Genomic DNA, 16,715 nt, shown 5'->3' on the forward strand with positions numbered 1-16,715 from the left:
TGTCACACAGCCACCAGGGTCTGTCAGGGACCCCTCCCACCTGCTTTCCCCTGGGGACCGGCTTTGTGTCTGTGACCCCCAAACCTGCAGGCGGATTTTACGGGGGAATGGGTAAAACGAGGGAGCAGGCCGGGCGGTCCGAGGCCACTGAGGATGGAGGGAGTCCGAGGCTGGGGGTCGGCAGTTCCGGGGGGGCTCCTCTCCCAGGGGCGCCCCCCACCCCAGGCGCTGGGGCGCCCCTCGCAGCCCCCGTGCGCCCCGCTCCTCGCAGGACTTGGGGCTCCGGGGCCGGCCCCGCGACCGGAAATGCCCACCGCCCCGACCGCGCCCCCCTTTCCTGCCGCCCCCCTTCCCCCCACCCCCGCCGGGCTGCAGGCCCGGGATCCCCGGGCTCGCGTGGCCGCCGCAGCCGGCTGGCGCGGCCCGTCGGCGGGCGCAGTCCGCGGCTCTCGCTGAGGTCCCTCCAGCTGCCGGCGCGGCGGGGCCGAGGCGCACACAAAAGGCCGGGCCCCTTCGCGGGCATGGGCCCAGCATCCGCGCACCCCGAAGCTCCGATCGCCCAGAGCACCCCCTAAAGACAATTCCCAGGCACCCCCCACCCCCCACCCCGAGCTTCAGGGGCGCCCCGATCACCCGGCGGCAGGTGCCCCCGGCCGCCCAGAACTTTGAAACTTTGGGGCAGGGCACGGGGACCGGGAGGGGGAGCCCCCCAAAGGAGGCAACGGGGGTGGGGGGCCATGGCTTCAGCTCCGCCGAAGGCACTCTCCAGGGGGCCCCGCGCAGCTCCGGCCGGACCGGGCTCCCTCGCCGGCCCCCGGCCCCGCGCCCCCGCCCCGCGCCCGGCCCGGCGCCCTCCCGCCGGCCGCCCGGACGCTCGGCCCGGCCTCGCCCCGGGGCGCGGGCGCCCCTGCACTCACCCCTCCGGCTGCGCTCCCCGCGGGCCCGCGCCGAGCCCGATAAGTGGTATGCTATGACTAGAGGTATGATTACGTTATTATTATTAGTAATAATAAGAGTAAGTGCTATTTAATTACGGGCGGCCGCATCCTGCTCGCGGCGCCGCCGCCCCGGCAGCTCCGTGCGTGCGGCCCCGGCGCTGCACTTCCATCAGCAGCCGCTCGGCCGCCGCTGGGGCCGCACCGGGTGGAGGCCCGTCCGCGCCGGGCGCTTCCTCCTCGGGTCCTAGCGCGGCTCCCCAGCCCGGCGCCGGGAGGGGGGGCCCTGGGGGCGGGGAAGTCCCGCTCCCCCCGGAAAGCTCGGGCCCCGGATTCATCTTTACTTTCGCCCCGGGTCCCTCTCTCTCCCAGGGCTTGTTCTTGGGGCCATTCTGCCTGTCTGGGCGGGTGCTGGGCCGACTCGCGCCTCCGCCCTCCCCGGGGTGTGGAGGCGCCCGGGGTCCAGGAGCGCTCACTGAAGGCGTCCCGAAGCCCCGGCCGCGGCGTGCCCTGTCCCGGGCGAGGCCCTGGGGCGCAGAGGGGGCGCCGGGACCTCGCTTGGTCGGTGTTGTAGGAGCGGGATCTCTCCTGCAAGGGGCTGAGGCTGCTTGGAAGACCCAGAAGGTAAGGGGAGGCCGCCAGGGAGGGAGACCAGCTGCGAGCCTCCAGGCACGCATCGTGCAAGGGGGACTGCAGCTGGACACCAGCCCGCTGTCCCTTGGTTCGGCACCAACTAGTTCCACGGTCTGAGGGGGTAAACGGGCCTTCGCAAGCCCCCGTCCGGGGGTGGTGGCGCCGGGGAGAGAAAGGCAGCAAGGGGGCACGGCAGGTTGTTTCCTGGGGAACCCAACGCCCCATGTCCCTTGGGCAGCAGTGTTCCCCGCCCCCACGTTAAAGCTGACACAACGGTCACGGCCTCCACTTCCTGTCTACCGTGAGCCACACTCTGCACACGTTGGTTCTTTACCCTCCCCAAGCCCCCAAGGTGGGCTTTTCAGGTGCAGAAACAGACACCAAGTAGGAAGTGACTTGCTTGAGATCCCACGGCTCAGAAAGAGGCAGACAGTTCCATCCCAGGCTTGTCCACCCGAGAGGCCTGGCCACGCACCCACGGAGACGTGGACATCTTCCATCCGCGTGCATCACGAGGGCCTGCCACGTGAGTGGGTTGCAGGAGAACGGCAGCCGGGCATTCATGCTCCGGCCTTTGAGGAACAGACAGGTTACCCCTTTTCCAGGGAGCACCTCCTGCTCCAGGCTCGGGCCTGCCACCCCGCGGCCCCCAGAGATGCCTTGCTGTGGTCCTGGGCAGGGCCTGAGCTGCACCCATGTGCAGTTTCTTCACTCACGTGACAAACATTCATTTCTTCGCTGGGTCCTGGGAGTGCAGAGAAGCCCCATGTGCCCACAGCTCGGGCCGAGTCCCAGGCCCCAGTCCTCCCGCCCAGATGCTCACCCTGGGGCCCCCGGGGATGTAGGCACAATTTCAGGCTTAGGTTGGGGACAGGAAGGGTACTTTCCCCGATAGTGTCACCATGACAATGAAGCGATGCAAAGCACTGATAAATGTGTGGTTGACTAGAAAATAAATAACAAATACATTCTCCTGGGAAACAGTCCATAGGATTCAGATTCTCAAAGGTGACTTAAAAAAAAAAAGAGAGGGATGCCGAAACCGGTTTGGCTCAGTGGATAGGGTGTCAGCCTGCGGACTGAAGGGTCCCGGGTTCGATTCCGGTCAAGGGCATGTACCTTGGTTGTGGGCACATCCCCAGTAGGGGGTGTGCAGGAGGCAGCTGATCAATGTTTCTGACTCTCTGTCTCTCTCTCTTCCTCTCTGTAAAAAAATCAATAAAATATATTTTAAAAAAAGAGAGGGGGGGGGGCAGGACCCAGGAGCCTAGAGGCCAGCCTATAATACAGAGGATGAAATGCGGGCAATAAAACATGGTCACATTTGTCCCCCACATGTTACTATAAAAATGTTCAAGCATGCAGAAAGCTGAGAGAACTATATTTGAATACCCTAAATTATGCCGCGATTGTGAACCTTTTGTTGTATTTGCTCTGTCACATATTTATCCTTCTATTCATCCATCCATCCAGCAATCCACATAACATTTATGTTAAAAACAAAACAGGCCTCGGTTGGTTTGGCTCAGTGGATAGAGTGTCGGCCTGCGGACTGAAGGGTCTCGGGTTCGATTCCGGTCTGGGGCACATGCCTGGGTTTCAGGCTCGATTCCCCAGTAGGGGGCGTGCAGGAGGCAGGCAATCAATGATTCTCTCTCATCATTGATGTTTCTATCTCTCTTTCCCTCTCCCTTCCTCTCTGAAATCAATAAAAATATATTTTTTTAAAAAGTGCAAACCTTCAGAAGTATATAAAATTAAACAAAAATTTTAACTTTCTTCTTTATGCTCTTTTGCATTTACTAGTATACTAATTTTCTTAATTACCAGCAGCTTTTTGTGTGTGTGTGTGTGTGTGTGTTTTTAATTGCTGTTTTGGAACAAGATACTTATTAAAGGAGAAAATAATCTACCCAAAGCATCTGGTACTAGGAAACCCTTCACAAATGTTAGTTGGGAATTTAAGCTCCTCTGCAGACACCATCCTTTTCCTTTTCATTCATCACTGTCTGCTCCGCAGCTGGAACAGTGCCTGGCACAGAGTAGATGCTCGATAACTATTAATAGACTTAATGAATTATTTTAATTATGGGTGTTTATCGAGGTTAAAAAAAGAGAGAGAGTATGTTTTGATGGAGCTTGAACCCAGGGGGGAATGTGGGTTGAGTTGCCTTTTATAAACTATGTAGAGACCCCCTCCCACCAGGAGGTGTCCCCTGGGAATGAGGGGCAGGCTCCCCTGCATGTGGGTAGGCCAGGCCCACACATCTCTCTCCCCGAGGCCCAAGGGCAGCACTCATTGGATCTTAGGAATTTCTCGCCACATTCTTCCTCACTGTTTGGCATGCTTAAGGCATTTGTTTTTGATATGACTAAATGGCAAGTCTGCAGCCTTGGTAGCTCTTCAGGAAACCAGGGTAAATATTATTTATATCATTTACAATTGGCAATTAAGTTTGATTCCAGGCACCAGAATGGAATTTAAAACACTCAAGTTTAAAATAAGCCAAACCTAATCAGAGGCAGCCTGCTTTCCTCTTCAAAACATTAAAATAGAAAACAAAACACACTGTACAACACACAGAGAAAGGTCTGGAACATTCCCTCTCCTCTTATTCCCACCTCACACTCACAAAATGACTTGGTGTGTGTGTGTGTTGGGGGGGGGGGAGGGAGAATTTGAAAAGAAGCCTAGAGATCTGGCTTCTGTCTCTTGTCTAAATTTCTGTGTAACTCGGGCAGGTTACTTGACCTCTCTGGGCTGCAGGTCTTCATTTATTTTAAAGCGGAAAGGGGTAGCTAAGATCGCTTCATCTGCCTGCCAAAGGCTATGATTCCGCTTCTAGAGCCAGGCAAACAGACCAGCTCTCGTGTGGTAACAAAGGAGAGAGAGTTGGAGAAAGGGAAGGAATGAGAGAAGATGACAAATGGGTTGCTTGGAAACGCTGATGGTTCTGGACACTTCTGACTCACTCTACACCCTTGGGCCAACCCCTTTCCCTTCTTATTTTTAAACCCCAGTCTCCATCTTGAAGGGGTTTGAGATAGAATCTAGATTCAGGGTAGCAAACAGAATCTGCCAGGCTGGGTTTGTGATTTTTAGCTTAGAAGGTGAACATCTTCAAACAGAACACCTACTCTCCAGGTGACCCCGTTACCTCCCTTTACCTCCCTGACCGCCCCCCCCACCCCCCGCAGCTGGATGAGGAAAGGGGAGATCGCCTAACATGTGTAATATGTTCTCCATGTTCTCCTGCCCGTCTTCCTCTTCTCTTCGGGAGGCATGTGTCCGAGGGCCTGCAGAGGCTCCCGAAGTAACCTGGAAAAGGGAGCCTGGGATCACCCCAAGATAGCCTCAGACCTGATCGGCCCCAGCCGGAGTCAGCACGGGAATGCCATCGGGCCCAAATGGGAGCGTCTCAGCCTTCTCAGATGATGACTCATTTTATTATTATTATTACTAGAGACCCAGTGCACGATAATTCGTGCACTCGGGGGGTCCCTCAGCCTAGCCTGTGCCCTCTCACAGTCCGGGACCCCTTGGGGGATGTCCGACTGACGGCTTAGGCCCGCTCCCCATGGGGATTGGGTCTAAGCTGCAGTCGGACATCCTTAGCGCTGCCATGGAGGTGGGAGAGGCTCCTGCCACCGCCATTGCACTTGCAGCTGTCAGCCCGGTTTGTGGCTGAGCGGAGCTCCCGCTGTGGGAGCATACTGACCACCAGGGGGCAGCTCCTGTGTTGAGCATCTGCCCCCTGGTGGTCAGTGTGCATCATAGCAACCGGTCGTTCCACCATTAGGGTCAATTTGCATATTACCCTTTTATTATATAGGATTTTTTAATCCTCACCCAAGGATATTTTCCCATTGATTTTTAGGGAGATTGGAAGAGGTAGGGAGAGACAGACAGAAACATCGACGTGAGAGAAGCACATCCATCCGTTGCCTCCTGCACAGCCCCGACCAGGGCCCAGGCCAGGGAGGAGCCTGCAACCAAAGTATGTGCCCTTGACTGGAATCAACCCCGGGACCCTTCAGTCCTCAGGAGGCTGACGCTCCATCTACTGAGCCAAACCAGGTAGGGCTGATGATTCATTTTAAGGAAACATCCAATGACTCTGACTGGAATCCCATTCAAATGAGGAAACCTGAAGCACCTATGACAGGCCTGGCCCCAGAGGATGCTGCCAAGACGGAAATAGTACCTATCCCGGAGGCTCCCCCAGGTTGAGGAGGAAGCTGCCAAGAATGCCATTAACTCTGGCCGTGAAAAAGCCCACAGACCAAGCGCTGTGGGGTGCTCAGCTTGCTGTGGGGGCCAGCGGAAAGCGACTCCTCTTGGCTGGAGCGGTGTAGGAAAGCCTCCTGAAGAAGGGGCATTTGATATGAGCCTTGTAGGCAAAGAATGAAAAAGAGGCCCTGACCGGTTTGGCTCAGTGGATAGAGCGTTGGCCTGCGGACTGAGGGGTCCCAGGTTTGATTCCGGTCAAGGGCATGTAACTTGGTTGTAGGCACATCCCCAGTGGGGAGTGTGTAGGAGGCAGCTGATTGATGTTTCTCTCTCATCGATGTTTCTAACTCTCTATCCCTCTCCCTTCCTCTCTGTAAAAAATCAATTAAAAAAAATATATATATATATGATGAAAAAGGATAGAAGGACGACCCACATGTTGTGGGAACCTGGCTGGAGCTTCAGTTTTCTCACCTGTGAGCTGGGAAGGGTGGTGATGGTGTCCACCTCCTTGGTGGTTATAAAGATTAAATTAGCCGAAACCGGTTTGGCTCATTGGATAGAGCATTGGCCTGCGGACTGAAGGGTCCCTGGTTCGATTCCGGTCAAGGGCATGTACATTAGTTGCGGGCACATCCCTGGTGGGGGCTGTGCAGGAGGCAGCTGATCGATGTCTCTCTCTCATCGATGTTTCTAGCTCTCTATCCCTCTCCTTTCCTCTCTGTAAAAAATCAATAAAATATATTTTAAAAAAAAGATTAAATTAACTGTGTGTGTAAGGCTCTGGCTTGTAAAAGCAGGTTTATAGTTGTGAGTACACGAAACAGTTTATTCTTGTATTATTAAAACTGTGAACCCCCTTTTCCCCCACCCTGTATGTAACGGAATTGCAGGTAGAGCAAAAGCATGTGTGGGGGCCAAGTTGTGCGAGGGAACCTCGGAAAAGACAGCTGCGTATGTTGACGGTGATTACCTCTGGGTGCTAGAGTTTCTGGGGTAATGTTTACTTTTCCCTTTATCCTGTTCTATATTGGTTGAAGTGATTATGATGAACATGTGTTATTTATATAATGGTGAAAACCGTTTTTACGAAAAGAAAAAAGGAAAAGCTACTTGTGCATTGATACTTCAGAAAATTCACACCTACAGAAAAGCCAAAATATTCAAAGAATTCTCATATTCACTTACTGTTAACATTTTGCCACATTTGCGCTCTCTCTCTCTCTCTCTCTCTCTCTCTCCCTCTCTCTCTCTCTCTCTCTCTCTCTCTCTCTCTCTCTCTATATATATATATATATATATATATATATATATATCCCCGTGTTTTTTTTGTTTGTTTTTTAAAGTACTTACTTCTTTTTTTAAAAAAAATATATTTTATTGATTTTTTACAGAGAGGAAGAGAGAGGGATAGAGAGTTAGAAACATCGATGAGAGAGAAACATCGATCAGCTGCCTCTTGCACACCCCCTACTGGGGATGTGCCCGCAACCAAGGTACATGCCCTTGACCGGAATCAAACCTGGGACCCTTGAGTCCGCAGGCCGACGCTCTATCCACTGAGCCAAACCGGTTTTGGCTGTATCCCCGTTTTTGAAAGTCCACTATGCAACTCTTTTTTATGAAAGACACACTCTGTAGAGTCAGCCCACTGTCCCTGTGGGTTCTGCTTCCTCAGGTTCAATCAACAAGGCTGGAAAATATTTTCTGGGGAATAGTTATGCTGTTGTACCGTGTAGTTAGGCCTTACAGTGGTTACATCTTTCCCAAACAGGTAGACTTTCTTTCCTGTCATTGGCCCCTAAACAATGTAGTGTAGCAACTGTTTACATAGCATTTACAGTGTGTTAGGTATTACAAGTAATCTGGAAATGGTTAAAGTATACAGGATGATGTGCTTAGGTGATATGCAAATACTACACTATTTCATATAGGGACTTGAGCATCTGCCGATTTTGGCACCCAGGTGGGTTCCTGGAACCCATCCACCATGAATACTGAGGGATGACTACCTCTTTTTCATAACTGAAGGAAATCAGAAAGATTTCAGAAAATGGATGGAAACCAAAAATAGCGTTAGTGTTTGTGGTGAGCTACGATTGGGCTTCGCAGTGAGCTGTTATACACACAGAGTGCTGTAGTAAGTGAAACTGCACTGTCCATACGTTATTTCGCTTTCTGTGGGCTGTAGAGCACATCATTCTTGTTTTTACTCTATGCTGGTGGTAGCTTAGATTTTATGTTATTTGCTATGATTGGCTAGGTTATGTTTTGAGTCTGGGAACCCTTGAAATGTTTCCCATATAAATTAATGGTAATTGCTTCTTTGCTTTCCATCATGAAGGCTTACAGGAATGTTTGAATCATTTGAGAGTAAGTTGCAGACCTCATGCTCCTAATAATTTCAGCATGTATTTTCCAAGAACAAGGGCATCTCTTACATAGCCCCGTACAGTAATAAAAATCAATAAATGTAATGTTGATACAATACTATTATCTTTCAGTCCCGTGATGAAACGTGCTCAGAGCGCTGCCACTGGTCCCCTCTTCGCCCTCCCTTTTCAGCTTCTGCTAATTGTCTCAATATTACCTTTTTTTAAAATATTTTTTTTTATTGATTTCAGAGAGGAAGGGAGAGGGAGAGAGAGAGAGAGAGAGAGAGAGAGAGAGAGAGAGAGAGAGAAACATCAATGATGAGAGAGAATAATGGATTGGCTCTCCTGCACACCCCCTACTGGGATCAAGGGCGGGCGGGGGGGGGGGGGGGCATGTGTCCTGACCAGGAATCCACCATGACCTCTTGGTTCATAGATCCACGCTCAACCACTGAACCATGCTAGCCGGGCTCAATATTACCCTTTATAGTACATGTATTTATTGCATTTAGTTGTCCTGTTTTGTTAGTCTCCCTTAATCTGGAACAATTCCTCAGCCTTTCTTTGTCTATTTCATGACAGACGGTTTTTGGAAGAGTACAGACTAGTTATTCTGGAACATGCTTGGGATTGTCTGATGTTCCCTCATTATTAGAGGAATTGTATGCATTGCTCACTGGATGGTGATGCTGCCTGCGTTCTCAGTGCATCGCATCGGGACGTGGATGGATGTCAGTTTGTCCCGTTATCGATGTTCAGGTGGACCACTTGGGTTAAGGTAGTGTAATGTCACAGAGTGTCTCTACCATAGGTGTTGTAGTAAAAATATAGAAATGTTTAAAAATGCTTAAAGAATGTGAGAAAAGTTAAAAACGTTTGCGTTAACTTCCCTTAAAACTTAAAGTCTGATATTAAAGATACATTCCCCACTGCCCTGAAGCGTGTGTACCCCAGAGATAAGGATTGGAACTGACGCAGACTTGTGTCAAGATAAACACTTGCCTGAGTGACGTGTACTCTCCTTGGCCCCCTCGCCGTGTTTAAGATGAACATATGTGCATTGACCTAAATCACTGATAGCCACCTGGGCTGCTACGGGTACGAACAGGCCTGAAATATGGACCCCTGCCAGCCAACGATGCTCGTCTTGTGGAGACATTACAAAGGCCCGTCCCTTGGTCGGTCTGACAAGCGACGCCGCTCCACGCTCCTCTTCCTGCCAGATGACAGAACGGCCAGTAATCCCCAATGGAGACGTGACCGAGCTCTCGGGAGAAGAACGCCGGCCCCCCTGCACCTGGACCAGCCCAGCCCAGCTGCCGGACCACAGAGGACAGCACCACGGGGATCCCTAACTAAGTCTGTACCCGCAGCCGCTCAGGAATTTGTGTGAGTAATAAAAAGCTGTGTGATTTGCAACTGCATCTGTTTCATGTGGTGTAATTCCTCCGGCAGTTAATTGAATTAATTTGCGTACGCTTAAAATTTAAATTAAAGCCTTTGGTCTTTGTTGGTCCTAAGCCTGCCACTCTGGTCCTGCTGATGCGGAGCAGTCTCTCCATCAGCAACTACTTGAATGTCCCGATTCCTGCACGGTTCAAGTTTATCTCAAGGGACGCCTTAGGATGAACGCCCCAGATCCTTTCCCGGGATCTACTTGGGACAATCGGGTTACTATTTCCCCTTTTTAATTATCAAGTCATTTGTGGCTATTTACATGGAAAGCTTCCAATGTCTTTTCAAGTTCATGGGACCAAAAAAAAAAAAAGGCGCGGCTTTGCTTCCAAGGAAATACCTACTGCTTGCTGAACTGACCCAACAGCGTGCCTTCGGCTATACGGCTTTGTTAAGTGAATTGGCACCTTTCCGGAAGGGCGGGGATGCTGGGCCGCAAAGCATAAAGGGAGTTGTAGTCTTCCGGGGCGCTCCCGTCTTAACGCCGCCCTGTGGTCTCCGGCAGAAAGAGCCAGAAGCTGAAAAGGGAGGGCGGAGAGCGGGCCGGCGGCGACGCTCTGGACGCGTTGCATCACGGGATTGGTAGTTCGCGGCCGCCCTCTGCCGCGCCCCAAGCGGGAGAACTGGACTACCACTCCCCATAGGCCACACGCGCGGGGGCAGGGGAAGCCGTCAGGGCCTCGAACAAATCAAATCGAAGGAAAGAAACTGCCGGCTTTCAAAATCCTCCTCCTCCGCCATCATCCTCCGCCGTGCGGCGAGCAGGTGGTGTCGAGACGCGAGCGGGGAGAACCGTCAGGAGAACTGACGGACGGACGGGCGGGCTGGGCGTCGGGACCGCAGGACTCGGAGGCGGCGACGCCGACCTGCGCTGCCGGACCCTCGGTCAGTCCTCGCTCCGGCGGAGTACGCGCCTGCTCGGGTCTCCCCGCGCGGCGGCGCCGGCTGTTTACGGTAGAGCCGGGTCCCCTTCCTTTCCCGTCACCTGCCTGGGGTGGGGTGAGGTGGGGTGGGCGCGTCCCTGGAACTGGACGTGGGAGGTGTGGGGCCTCCTGAGCGTGTTCTCCCCTGCGCCTTCCATGGCCTAGCGCGGAGGGGCTGGGAGTGAGGTGCCGGCCCCGCTCACGAGTGGGGAAACTGAGGCTTAGAGCGGGCGTCTGGCTCGCCTGGCCGCCCCGACGTTTCCCGTCGGCGTCGGTGTCACCTGGGGGCGGTGCGCGTCCTCCCGGATCCCGGGCGGGGCTCCCGCGCCGCCCGCCTGTCACTCGCGGCCCGCGCCCGCCGCCTCCCCAGGACCCACGCCCGCCGCCGAGGGCCCGGGCCGGCCTGAGTCCCCGCCGGCGCCTCGCGGGGGCGATGGATGTGCATCAAAAAATGTGCGCCGCCCCTTCCGAGAAGCGAGAGGACTGTCTGTATTTACTGTTTGTCTTTGCTCCTTGGACAAATGAAGGCACCTCTCTGTGCTTCGGGTTCTTAGCCCCGTGGGTCGTGTGTGTGTGTGTGTGTGTGTGTGTGTGTGTGTACACTGGACTGAATGGTGGGCTCTTCTCTAGCTGGTAAGGTCTGTGCGCCTGTTACCTTTGGAGGCCTCACCACCATTTTTCTAGCCCCAAATGGTTCCCTCCCAGAACTGCCAGAGGTGGTGGAGTTTCAGGCTGATTTTTATTCCGTTTCAAACCGCTGTTGGAGCACTTTCCAAATGCCACGCCGATAAGAGTGATCGTGTCAGATCACCCCTCTCCTCTGCTGGAACCCTTCCGGTGGCTCTCCTTGCCACTCGGAATAAAAGCCACAGTTCTTCTTCTTCTTCTTTTTTTTTTTTAACAAACCCTTGTGTCGAGGGCTGACTTTCAATAGATCTCAGCGAGGGAGCTGCCCTGCTACGTACGAAACCCCGGCCCAGAAAAGCCACAGTTCTTAAAATGGCCTTTGTGACTTGGGCCGTGGTTCGTTTTCTCTCCTCAGTTCTTACCTCCTTTCTCCCTGCTCTGCTCTCCAGCCCCGCTGGCCTCCTTGAAGTCCCCCCACAAGAGCAGTTGCATTTGCAAGAATGTTCTTCCTCCAAGTCTTTCCTAATAAGTTCTCTAACCATTCTACTTGAAATTGCACAGGCGCGCACACACACACACACACACACACACACCCCAAAAAATCCTTTACCCGCCTCCTTTTCTGTTTGTTTTTCTTCAGATACTGAGTATCTTGTTTAAGATACTAAATATCTTGTTTAGAACATGTGTTTCAGCAGTGCAGGGTTTTTGTTTCATCATTCACTGCCGGTACCTGGAACAGCGTCCAGCACACAGTAATACTCATAAATGTTGAATGAATGAGTGGACGGATGCCTCCTTACCCAGAAGAATAATTCATGCTTATTGATAAAAAAAACAAAAACAGGCCCTGGCCGGGTAGCTCAGTTGGTTAGAGCAGTGGCTGGCAAACTCATTAGTCAATAGAGCCAAATATCAACAGTACAACGATTGACATTTCTTTTGAGAGCCAAATTTTTTACACTTAAACTTCTTCTAACGCCACTTCTTCAAAATAGACTCGCCCAGGCCGTGGTATTTTGTGGAAGAGCCACACTCAAGGGGCCAAAGAGCCGCATGTGGCTTGTGAGCCGCAGTTTGCCGACCACGGGGTTAGAGCATCGTCCCAATACTCCACGGTTGTGGGTTCGATCTCCAGTCAAGGCACATAATAACAACCAGCCAATGAAGGCATAAATAAGTGAAATAATAAATCGATGTTTCTCTTTCCTTTCCTCTCTCTTAAAAAAAAAAAAGACAGACCAAGGTGATAAGGGTTAAGATCAGGAGAAGGGGTGGGAAGCTGGCTGTTTAGGCCCAGAGGAAGCCTGGGGGAGTGAGAAGATGGGGAGCTATCACAACTGTATCTTGAAGGTGAGTCGTTTGGGGGAGGAAGCCCGGGATGGAAGCAGTCTCTGTGGACATCTCTTAGTTCTGTCCCCCCGTCAGTCTGCCTTCATCTCCCCTGATGACCTGCCATTTCCTCTTTGGAGAAATGGAGTGGTCCTTTCTGAGTCTGCTGGACTCCAGGCTGGTCGCTCCTTTTTCCAGCAACTCTGCCCCTGGTCCATTGTGATGGCGGCTTGGCTGTTGTGATGTAGAGACCTCTGGTGTCCTAGGAACCCCTGAGGTCTGACCCCCGTGGGCTGCCTAGTCTCCTGGCCAAGGTTGAAACCAGATGTGCAGTGGGCTGACCCCTGTGCCCCACCCCCAGAGTCATGCCAGCGTGGGTGGTGGGGCATTCTCCGGGATGGATGACCTGGATCCTGTAGCCTTCTATGTCCTGTTTGAGGAATGGGACCCTCACACAGAAAGTAGCCAAGATGATCAGGCAGGTGTGTGCCTGGGGCGGACTCCTTACAACCATGGGTCTGGGACTTCACTGCCTCTCACTGGGGCCCAGGAACCGGGCGACTCACAGGGCTTTGCTAGGTGTCCCAGCTGGGGCATTTGGGTTCTCCCCAACCAGGAGACCCAGGAGTCCCTCCCTCCCTCCCTCCCTCCCTCCCTCCCTCCCTCCCTCCCTGTCTCTCTTTTATATGTAGCATTTATTATTATTATTATTATTATTATTATTTTGGTTAATCCTCACATAAGAATGTATTTTCCCATTTATTTATTTTAGGGAGGAAGGGGGGGGAGGGAGAGAGTGAGAAACATGGATGTGAGAGAGAGACATAGATTGGTTGCCCCCAAGAATGCGCCCAGACCAGAGCCTGTGGCCAGGAATCAAACCTGCAACCCAGGTACATGGCCTTGACTGGGAATCGAACCTGCAAACCTTCGGTGTGAGGGCCAATGACACTAACCATTGAGCACACCAGCACACACATTTTAATTTTTTAACAAAAAATTTTTTGTTAAACTGATTTAAAGATTTCATTCGAAAGATTTTAAAACAAGTTATAAAATTTTGTTCCAAGTATTCAGGTACAGTTTTAAAATTATACAGAAACTCGTGTTTTACAATAACATTAGATTTAGCAACAAATTACATTATAATGAAAATAATTACAAGGAGGGGTGAGGGGGCAGACTCTAAGACAAGGAGTTGATGGAAGGAAACTTGACTTGGGGTGATGAACACACAATACAGTGTACAGGTGATGTGTTATAGAATTGTGCACCTGAAACCTGTATAATTTTGTTAACCAGTGTCACCACAGTACATTAAATAAAAAGTAAAGAATAACATAAAAAATAAAATAATTACAAACATTAAATAGGAAAACATTCTCTCCATAAAATGGGTCTCAGTTACCTTCTTGTTCATTGTAGCTATCATTACTTTAAAAATAGAGATAAAGTATGTTTGTTTGGGGTTTCCCCCCAAAAAAATACAGACATGTTTATAGGGCATAGTAATGTCAGCCACCCGTCGCCACTGAAGAGGGCAATAAAATAGCATTCTTTGTCATCGTGTAAAAGAAAAATGCTTGGCTGCCATAAATGTGATGTTGCTTCTCAGCGGTCTGCCACTGACTAACCAGTGAACCTGATGTGGTTACTTATTACAAAGTACCGTTCTCCAAAACTGGATTGTTTTCTACCATTTAAAGATTTTATTTAAAACACAAAACTAATCACATCCGTGACATCCTACAGCACTTGTGTATACTTATGACTTGAATTGATTTGCTAACATAGCTTGCTTATAAGTGATTAGTGAGTGCATTTCATGTGCAGAAGCAGCTCTGTGATGTTCTCTGGAAATGAGCCTCCTCTCTCTCAATGAAACTTTGGTCACCTCAGTTTGCAGGTTTCTGGGGGAGCCCACCAGTGTGTCCAGCATGGCCTCTGAAGACATTGCCAAGTTGGCAGAGACGCTAGCCAAAACCCAGGTGGCCGGGGGACAGCTGAGTTTCAAGGGCAAGAGCCTCAAACTCAACACTGCGGAAGATGGTGAGTTCCCGCGGGGGCGGGGGGGGGGGGGGGCGCTGACCCGGGGAGGAAACAGAGTGGGAATAGTGCTCACTCTTCCTGGTTGTCAGGCTCGTTTAGCTGCATTGTCACATTTTGTCCCTGCAGCTCTGAGAGGTAGCACTGGGCCCATCTAACAGTGAGGCTCAAAGGTGACTTGCCCTTGAGCATGCGCAGGCTTCCCTGCCGGTCTCCATGTTTGCGGTGGGCATTCCTGCCATGACGGCTCAGGCTGGCAGGTGGGGAGAGCCCCTTTATCTCTTGGGGGGACAGAGGCAGTGAGAGACCACAGTTTGTGGCAGTCCCAAGGTATAGTTGCTAACTTCTTACTTCAGATCCACCCCCGCCTTACCCCCATGATGCCAAGATGGTGTGGGAATACCTGTCACTTTCCCCAGAGCGGAGGCCCTCCCTCCTGGCGCTGCATTAAACCACAGTGTGGTCCCTCTCTGGAGGTCTGGTCGATGCAGCTGCATCTCCCCGGGAGAGGATAGCCGGCCCTGCCTGTGTGCAGGCACGAGGATGGGAGAGAACTAGGAGTCAGTGCAGACCCTGTCTTCCATCCCTGGCCAAGGCATGCCCGGCACTGACCGACCCTGAATCCCCTGGTGTCTGGAAGGGAAGGCACCTAGGTTGTTACTTTTTTTTTTTTTTTAAGTATATTTTTATTGATTTTTTACAGAGAGGAAGGGAGAGGGATAGAGAGCTAGAAACATCGATGAGAGAGAAACATCGACCAGCTGCCTCCTGCACACCCGCTACCGGGGATGTGCCCGCAACCAACGTACATGCCCTTGACCGGAATCGAACCTGGGACCCTTCAGTCCGCAGGCTGACGCTCTATCCACTGAGCCAAAACCGGTTTCGGCTATGTTGTTACTTTTGGCCCAACCAGGAAACGGGTCCGGAGTGTGTGGCAGGCTTGCCCCTCCGCCATGTCAGACTGCTTTAGTCTTTGGTTGCTGGGAGCACGGTGCTGCACACTCCTAACGTGCTGTAGGCTCTTAGGCTCTTAAAATTTCCGGAGCTCCTCCTGTGTTTTTGTTACTTTTGATTCTTGCATCACCCTGAGATACAAATGTTGCTATTTTATAAATAAGGAAAAAGGACTTTGGAAACTTAAGTAACTTGCCCAAGGTCGTACAGCTGGTAAGTAGAGCCAGGATGTTGAGAGAGGCCCGGCTGCACCCTGTCCCTCTGCTTCTCCGTGGACCTTCAGCTCAGTGCGGTCAGCGTGGATTTGCTATTAAACGCTATTCACTGAACACAGTGTCAGGCAGAGTCTTAAGTGCCTTACAAACAGCATCTCAGTTTATCCTCACAAAAGCCCTTGAAGTAGTTTCATCTCCATTAAGGCTCAGGGAGGTGGTTTGATTACCTGAGGGCACAGCTCTAAGTAGTGCAGCTGGATTGGAACTCAGCTCTCTGTGGCCCTAACATCTGTGCAGATAGCCCACCACTTCCCCAGCACAGGCTGGACATGCTCCTCCCAATTAGAAGGTCACTAAGGATGCCCAGCTTACAGCCCCAGCCTCCGAGGAGCTCATAACTTGGGACGGGAATGAGGTACTCAGGTAACGAACAGGAGGCAGGAGGTGAAATATCCTCTGAGACCTGAGTGGAAGGCGCGGGAAGCATATAGGGGAAAGGGACCACTGAGTGCAGGAGGGTCCAGGAAGTCTCTGGATGAGGTGGTATTTGAACTGTCCTGGAAGGAAGGTTTAAGGAGAGAGCACTGCAGGCTGGGAGAAACACGTGAGCTAGACCCCGACGCTGAGACACACAGGCTGGGCTTGGAAGAAAAGTCAGAGTCCCACAGGGAGCCCAGGGCAGAGGCCCTTGAATGCTGTGCCGAGGAGCCTGGCGGCCTCACCTTGGACCCAGAAAGGGCTCTGTCTTGGCTGGGAGTGAGCCCGCGCGGACAGGGGTGGGCAAGGGCCTGTGCGAGGAGGCCATGTGCCTGATGATTATTAGGTCAAGCCCTTTTCTCCCCAGGAAGTTGTTTAAGGACCAACGAAAGGCCTTCCTGCTTTATGTGGCAGAGTAATTAAACCTGGAACTTGTTACTTTGTGAGGCTGAGAGAGATCCCTGCCACACAGCCACGTGACAGCTGGTTATTTAGGGATGGTTGGGGCC

General features: G+C 52.0%; 2 protein-coding genes across 4 annotated transcripts in view; one reads left to right on the forward strand and one right to left on the reverse strand.

Annotated features, from left to right (window-relative positions):
• Window positions 1-1,133, reverse strand: part of ZC3H7B (zinc finger CCCH-type containing 7B) — a 38,993-nt gene extending 37,860 nt beyond the window's left edge. Inside the window, exon 1 of the mRNA XM_079775834.1 lies at window positions 918-1,133. The gene's annotated coding sequence lies outside the window, so the exon portion shown is untranslated. The remainder of the gene's footprint in view (window positions 1-917) is intronic.
• A 266-nt stretch (window positions 1,134-1,399) lies between these two features.
• Window positions 1,400-16,715, forward strand: part of RANGAP1 (Ran GTPase activating protein 1) — a 33,916-nt gene continuing 18,600 nt past the window's right edge. The window contains exons 1-2 of one of the 3 annotated variants that reach the window (XM_079775838.1): window positions 1,400-1,559; window positions 14,411-14,560. In XM_079775838.1, the coding sequence (XP_079631964.1) occupies window positions 14,449-14,560 (112 nt within the window). In that variant the 5' untranslated portion in view covers window positions 1,400-1,559; window positions 14,411-14,448. Of the gene's footprint in view, window positions 1,560-10,363; window positions 10,584-14,410; window positions 14,561-16,715 lie in introns of those variants that run through there. The other 2 variants (XM_079775837.1, XM_079775836.1) reach the window with 2 other exon arrangements.

Source organism: Cnephaeus nilssonii, assembly GCF_951640355.1.
Source record: "Cnephaeus nilssonii genome assembly, chromosome: 6".
In the NCBI taxonomy this organism is placed as follows: domain Eukaryota; kingdom Metazoa; phylum Chordata; class Mammalia; order Chiroptera; family Vespertilionidae; genus Cnephaeus; species Cnephaeus nilssonii.